The sequence below is a fragment of the Galeopterus variegatus genome, unplaced genomic scaffold (genome assembly GCF_000696425.1).
Source record: "Galeopterus variegatus unplaced genomic scaffold, G_variegatus-3.0.2 Scaffold4336, whole genome shotgun sequence".
NCBI lineage: Eukaryota > Metazoa > Chordata > Mammalia > Dermoptera > Cynocephalidae > Galeopterus > Galeopterus variegatus.
The window spans coordinates 35,121-43,001 of record NW_007730447.1 but is presented as its reverse complement, the minus strand read 5'-3'; the positions used below and the strand labels follow the sequence as shown (position 1 = coordinate 43,001).

At 43.2% G+C, this 7,881-nt stretch overlaps 1 protein-coding gene across 1 annotated transcript in view; it reads left to right on the top strand.

Annotated features, from left to right (window-relative positions):
• The window catches only part of ATP9A (ATPase, class II, type 9A), a gene marked incomplete at its 3' end in the record, with an annotated part of 91,795 nt that overhangs the window by 50,000 nt on the left and 33,914 nt on the right, over positions 1 to 7,881 (top strand). The window contains exons 12-13 of the mRNA XM_008587338.1: positions 4,557 to 4,699; positions 5,736 to 5,848. Of these exons, the coding sequence (XP_008585560.1) occupies positions 4,557 to 4,699; positions 5,736 to 5,848 (256 nt within the window). The remainder of the gene's footprint in view (positions 1 to 4,556; positions 4,700 to 5,735; positions 5,849 to 7,881) is intronic.

The window sequence follows — 7,881 nt, the reverse complement described above, 5'->3', positions numbered from 1 at the left end:
TGAACGTTTTCTTGGCATACACTGAAAAGTAGAGACAGGCACATTTTTGATAGATATTGCCGAATTTTCCCCCAAATAGATTGTACCAATATACATTTCAGCCAGTGGAGTGTGTGATAAGACCCATTTCCCTGCCTCGTGGCTAACAATGGATGTTGTCAGTCCTCTGACTTTTTGCCAATCTAATGCGGATAGACTTTTATTTTGCATTTCTTTGATTATTCACTGTATTGAGCATCTTTTCTAATGTTAACTGGCCGTTTGTATTTCTTCTGTAAATTGTTTATTTTTAGAAGAATTGATGCCTTTCCTTATTGTGCCTGGAGGATGGGAGAGGGTGGGGAAGCTTTCAATAAAGGGGTGTCATCTGGTCAAGTTAGGCACAGAATCTGAAAGGAATCAGACTCACTAGGAAGAATGTGCTCTAAAAAGAAGGGTGTATTTAGAAGTTTCCATAATAGTTTATGAAGATAGGAATGTTCTGGGCACTGCTGGAAGCCTCTAAAGCCAGGGGTGCAAAGGACAAACCACTTTTCCCCCGACTCTCCTGCTAGTAGAGCCTGCTGGACCCCATAGACCGGATGCCCTATATCTTCGCTGTCCCCTGAGGCAGTCAGTAGCCTGTGTAGCTATTGAATACTTCAAATGTGACTAGTAAGAGTGGGGAACTGTATTTAATTTTAATGGAACTTAAATAGTTGCATGTGGCTTGTGTCTGTCCTGCTGGTCAGCGTAGCCATAGATCATTGGCCCCAATGTAGAATTTCTGACATTCTGGTGTGGCTGTTGGATTTAGCAAACACTCTCTCAAGCAGGCCAGACTCTTCTACTTGCAAGCCCTACTTAATATTTCTTTGTAAGTCTCTATATTTCTTTGGGTTTTGTTTTCTCATTTCAGGTACTGTGGTGGGTGTCGTTCTCTATACCGGCAGAGAACTCCGGAGCGTCATGAATACCTCAAATCCCCGAAGTAAGGTGTGTAAGAGGTCGTGGGATGTGTTGATCCCATGTCTATTGATGACCCATGTTGGTGCGGTCAGCAACTAGATTTAGAACAGAAACCCCGAACAGTGGTATTTCATTTATACAAACATACTATCTTTTCATGCATATACAAGGGTACTTCACAAAGTTTGTGGAAAAAAGGAGCTAAAAAATAATGAGTCTTTCCATGACTTTTTCGAAGTGCCCTCATGTGTGTATACACACACACATATACATATACACACATACATAGTACAATATGTAAATTTGTACTCACGTGTACATGAATACATGAAACTTTAAAAGCTTTTTCAAACGTTAGAACAAACGACCGAGTGCGTGCTACTTGCCAGGTGGTGTTATATCCTTCACCTGTGTCTTACCTGATGCTCGCAGCAGCCCTGGAGTGCAGGTGCTTTGGCACCCTTCCTCACCTTACAGGCAAGGCATGCTCTGCCCAGGCCGTGCAGCAGGAGGGACTGGCCCGCAGGACCCAAACCCATGTTGAGTGATGGGCTGGGGCCTGGCTGTGGGGTTGTAGCTGTGGTCTGATGCCCCCATCATCGCTCGTTTCCCATCAAGACCCTCCCTCCCAGCCCTACCTCCTCAATTTTTAAGGGTTGGAACATTGCAGAATGATGTCCTTTGTCAGTAGCATGAAGGAATACTGTTTCCCAAACTTTGTTCTATTGGCCACACTGTCACAACCATCATTACAACAATAACGTCATTTATTTGATGCTTTAGCCCTATCCTGGGCTGTATTTCTGTGGCATTATGGATTTGATGTGCTAGTTACATTTTTTTGTACTACATGTGACAATAAATATATAATTATTAAGATAACAATATTCGTTAATACAGCACCTAAAAATCAGGTGCCACCAGTGGTATGTGCCCCCAACTTTTGGCAGTGGTGAATTAGTGTGTGACACCATGGTGAGAGTGTAGGAGCTGAGTCATTTTATGGGGCCACAGTGTAGGGTGCTAGGGGCTAGGCAGCACACAGTGCAACCCGCCGCAGCAGAAAATTGCTCATGTGTTTTTAAGTCTAAATCTTCTTAAGTTACCAAGAAACTTGGAAATCAGAATTCCTTGAGGTCCCTTCAATGTCTGATCTGAACTCCAGCCTACAGTGCCTAGTCTTCTCAGACCAGAGACAGGAGGATCGGTGGATTCCATTGTCTCACCTAGGGTGGAGGTGTTCATGGGTGAAGGACCAGCTTGCCAGGTAGGCTGTGGGCTGTACCCAGTAGTCTCAAGCTGCCCCTTGTGCTTGGTGCCACAGATTGGCCTCTTTGACCTGGAAGTGAACTGCCTCACCAAGATCCTCTTTGGCGCTTTGGTGGTGGTCTCGCTGGTCATGGTTGCCCTTCAGCACTTCGCGGGTCGTTGGTACCTGCAGATCATCCGCTTCCTCCTCCTGTTTTCCAACATCATTCCCATCAGGTAAGCAGGGGTTGAGTTTGTATTTGGGAGCTGTGATGATTTCTTTATTCATTCAGAGATCATGGTTGTGGTTTTCAGAAGGAGCTTGTGTCTTTGTAGAGTGGTGACCAGGAACCAGCAGGGTCAGGAGTATGAACCATGCTCTGTGGCTATAGCATTGGAAGGGCACGTTCTTCCATAAAGTATCCTTTCTTGAATCACTCTCCACTCAAAACATCTTTCCTTGCCTTGACCAGTCTATGCTACGGATGCTGTTTAGGGTTCATCTTACCTGCCCGTCCTGTACAGTTGGTAGTGGCTGTTGGGAATGCTGTGTTGAGAAGGATTCTGAGTCTGAGTCTAGGCACAAAAAGAAATAATATTGTCATTGATTAGCACTGTCTGCCATAGATAGCAATGGAAGCTTGGTGGTGCATGCCAGTCATTTGCATACCTAATTTGGAAGCTGAATAAATGGTTTTTAAAAATGATGTAAGTAGTGGATTTTCATAGTAGAAAATAAATGAAGATCCACATTAGTAAAAGAAGAAAATAAAAATCACCTCTAATCTCATGACCAAACAAAAATCATGGTTAATAATTTGTGATATATCTTTTTTCTAGACTGCTTTCTATTTTAAAAAAAGGAGATTTTGTTCTACATAAAATCTGCCTTTTTAAAAAAAAATTAGAGCAATATGTTGTAAATAACTTTTCACATCAAATGTACCCCATCACTTTTTATTTTCTTTCTTTATTGTTTTGTGGCTGGCCGGAAAGGGGATCCGAAACCTTGACTTTGGTGTTGTAACACGATGCTCTAACTGACTGAGCCAACCAGCCAGTTTCCCCGTCATTTTTTAGAGATGTTCTGTTATATATTCTAGATATAGCAATCTGTTTTTTCCCATATTGTTGAATACTTGTTTCTACTTTTTCCCCATAGTAATCAGTAAATATTTACTAAACAAAATATCTTTTTTCCTGAAACTTTCAGTGCTGTATTCTCTCTTATATTTGATATATATTATCTTATATATTGTCTTGCTGTTTTGCATATTTATATCATCCTGGTTAGAATTTGTCTTTTTTCTGAGGACAGAGATTGTAGTTTTTGGCATGAGAGCGTGACTTACACATGGGGATTGTACCCTAACCAACGTGCTCGGGATGATGGTTTCCGAGAATAAATAAATCTACCCGATTGCTAGCAAAACATGTTTATTATGGTGTGCTGCTGGGTGAAATTTGTAGACTTTAAAGTTCTGTCTGTAACATGGTTAAAAATTAGTGGATTGAATCTTCATATGGCCTAGGGCTAGCCAGTAAAATGGCAAGCAATTTGATTAGTTTACAGGATTATGAGTCAATTTGAAGATTTCTCTTTATTCTTTGCAACAAAATAATATTTAAAAAATGAATATAGCACATACGGTGGAATATTGTTTAGCCATACAAAGGAAGGGAATTCTGGCATATACACTAATGTGAATGAACCTTTAGAACATTATGCTCATTATGAAATAAGCCGGACACAAAAGGACAGGTAGTGTACACTTCCACTTATGTGAGGTACCTAGAGTAGCCAGATTCATAGAGACATAAGTAGGATGGAGCTCCCCAGGGGACTAAGGGGTGGGGTGGCGATGGGATTGTGTAATGGGTATGGAGTTTCATTTTGGGAAGATGAAAAAGTTCTGGAGGGGGATGGTGGTGATGGTTGCACTGCAGTGTGAATGTACTTAACACCACTGAACTGTACACTTACAATGATTAAAGTGGTAAAATTTATGTATATGTTACCACAATTTAAAAAAGGAATAGAGCATGAAAAATACATTAGCTTAGGTGACCAGTAATTTAAAAAAAAAAAAGTAAGATTGAAACAGCTGCCCTTTCTGTATTTTAATTGACTTTGGTCCATAACGGAATCAATTCATGAAAATAATGATTTGTTTAGTGCATTATTTGATGATGGGTTAATTCTTGTTAAATCTGTGGATTCAGCCCCAGCAGTGCACTTCTGTAGGTTGTGAGTCCAGATGTTATGGCACAAACGTATTTAGAGTCCCTGTCATTCACAGAAAGATACCAGGAGCCTCACACCTGTCCTGCTAATCTGTGTGCTCTGGTTTTCTGACTAGTTTGCGCGTGAACCTGGACATGGGCAAGATTGTGTACAGCTGGGTGATTCGGAGAGATTCAAAGATCCCTGGCACCGTGGTCCGCTCCAGCACGATTCCTGAGCAGCTGGGCAGGATTTCTTACTTACTCACAGACAAGACAGGTGAGCTGCTTCCTGGGCCTGTGTGGGATTCCAGGTGAAGGAAGGTGCACGAGAGCTTTGACCAAAATCTTGGATTCTCTCTCTGGACGTAGGAGAGATGCATGAATGCTGCTATTTTATTCTCTTCACCTTTTGGCAGAGATTGATTACTTGTTGATGACAGTGGTGATTATAGCGAACCCTTACATAGGACTGTGTGCAAAGCACTGTTCTTGGGTGTTAATATGCAGTTTACCCGGTTAGTCCCCACCCTAACCTTGTGAGTTAAGTTGTGTTTCCTTCTTTAACATGTGGCACAGAGAGGTTAAGTGACGTGTCACAGCATATAGTGGCTGAAACAGGGTTGAACTCAGGCAGTCTGGCTTTGAGCCCTGGTCTCACAACAACACCTGATACTGCTCCACAGTTTAGTGTCTGTCCAGCTATGAGGTTATCATAATGGCAAAGAGCAAAGATCGGGGAGTTGGGGAGTCTGGCTTGAAGCTTCATCTCTACCATTTAGTAGCCATGGCATGGAAGGGAAGCCGTTGCAGAGATCCTGGGTGGCTCACCAAATCAGAGAAACGGGAGGTTTCAGGAAGGAGAGGAACCAGGAAAGTTGTGGACATGTCAGCCTCAGGACCCCCGGAATGGTCTCTGTAAGGCTCTGCTGTTGGGGTGGCTGGACTCTATTCATCTTCCATCTGTGTATCTTTCTGCTCAAGGTTCAGGTTCCTTCAAGATAGAATCTGATTGGCCTAGTATGTCATGTGTCACCCTCTTGGCCAATGGAACGTGTCAGGCACCCTGACTGAGAGTCCTCCTGGGTCACCCCAGGGAATGGCATGGTAATTTCCCCATGGAAGTTTAGGATGCCATTTTCAAGGGGAATGGGATTCTAGGCAGACAAAATACCACGGATCCTACTCCAGCGGGGCAGTACTGAAGCCTGTGTGTGACGTATAGTGAACTCTCAGAAAGCAGCAGCTGTCGTTACTGTTAATGGTAATAATGCCCTGGGATGCAGGCACAATTACTCATTTGTCCTGTGTTTCAGGAACTCTTACCCAGAATGAGATGGTTTTCAAACGGCTGCACTTGGGAACAGTGGCCTATGGCCTCGACTCAATGGACGAAGTACAGAGCCACATTTTTAGCATTTACACCCAGGTAAAGCCCTCTGTTTCCATACCCGGAGCAATTCACTTGCATTTTTTAACAGCTGAATTGAGATATAATTCCCAATACCCTTCTCTTCTCAGCACGCGCTGCCTCCCGGCCTTTAGTGTCCTGTACAGGCTCTTCCCTCTGAGCCACCAACCCAGCTCCTTCTGAGGGGGTTTGTTGTTTGGCCTGTGGTGCTTATCAACACCCGGCTACGTATCTGCTTCCCTCTCAAACACGTGTTGACAGTTATATAGACAGTTTCATAGGCGGTGGTGTGTGCCCCTGGCCAGATACACACCCTCGCCCATTTTGGTGGTATTTTTAAGAGCTTGTGGTATTTGCAGAAGCCATCCTGCCAGGATATTTGCATATTTCAGCTTTTATGGGTCATTTTTGATTTAGCACCGATACCACTCCTTGTAAAGTGTTAAAAGTCAGAAAACAACATTTCTGACCATGAACTCCACCTCAGACTCTTTCCTTTGTGGAAGCTCATAAATTGATTTGCCCATTCTGGTGGTGGGTCTAAAATAGCTAATGTTGTAGGGTTAGGTCTTAGGCTGGCGTGAGCTCAGAATTCCAGTACAAGTTCACCCCAGCGAGGCCATGTACGTCTTTCTCTCATGACATCTAAATATCCTGCAGGAAGCACATGAATACTTTTGTGATGAGACCTATGAAGGCTTTTTCATGTTTTTTTTTTTTATTTTTTTTATTTTGTCAATATACACTGTATATGATTATTATGGCCCGTCACCGACACCTCCCTCCCTCCTCCCTCTCTCCCCTCCCCCTGTTTTTTTTTTTTAACAGCTTTATTGAGGTAAAATTTATATCCCATAAAACTGAGCCATGTTTATCGTAATTCAATGGTTTTTAGTAAATCTGCAGAGTTGTGGAACCATCACAACCATCCAATCTTAGAATGTGGCCACCACCCTAAGAACATCTTCTCTGGCCATTGCAGTCACTCCTCTCACTTTTGGAGTTTCATAGTAGGATTTTATAGCAGTGTTTCTTAAAGCATGAGAAATCTGGGCCCGATTGCTTGGGCCAGAGTCAGGAGCCCTCAGAGTTGTGTCCAGACCTGCAGTTTTAATAGGTGAACCAAGTGATCCAGAGGACCGCAGAGTTTGAGAACAGTCTCTGTGAAGGTGAGGTTCGCCCTTCTTTTTCAGAACATGAGTATCTGAGTCTGTGGACTCCAAGGTGGAGTTTGCAAGATGACTGTGGGCAGGAAGAAAAGATTAGAGCATCTGTTTACATTTCATTTTCATCCCCAGAATTAATGCAAAATTTAAATCTTACGAATAGTATTCAGGATTGACCCAGGGACCATCACTCCATATATATCAGACAAGCCTTTGTTAGGTCCAATCATTTTTTTTTCCTAAAAGATGACCGGTAAGGGGATCTTAACCCTTGACTTGGTGTTGTCAGCACCACACTCTCCCAAGTGAGCCAACCGGCCATCCCTATATGGGATCCGAACCCGGGGCCTTGTTGTTATCAGCACCGCACTCTCCCGAGTGAGCCACGGGCCGGCCCTTAGGTCCAGTCCTTGAGATGTCCTGTGGAAGGAGCTGGGACTCTACCATTGTTTGTTCTCAGAGCATTGAAATGTAGATGGCAGTTTATGAGTGTCTAGGTGACTAGTTTAAGGATGTTATTTAACTGAACTAACCTCATAAAGGGAGCAGCTGGTTTTAAAAGATTCCTGCAGGAGAACTCCAGGTTATTAATACAAGGCCAAGTAAACAACAAGAAAATGGCAAACACATTGTGAGAGAAAACAGTAAGAGCCTAAGGAGATGTGGTGATCCCTCACCCCCTAGCTTATTTATTTATTGGTAACTTTTTTTAAAAAAAATTGAGATATAATTTATTTATTTATTTATTTATTTTTTCTTTTTGTCTTTTTTCGTGTCCGGCAACGGATCGCAACCCTCAGTGTCGCGCCCGTACCAGACCGGTACCGGCCACGGGATCGCAACCCCTGGTGTTGCTCCCGCACCTCCCCCCGCCAGTGCGCGGCC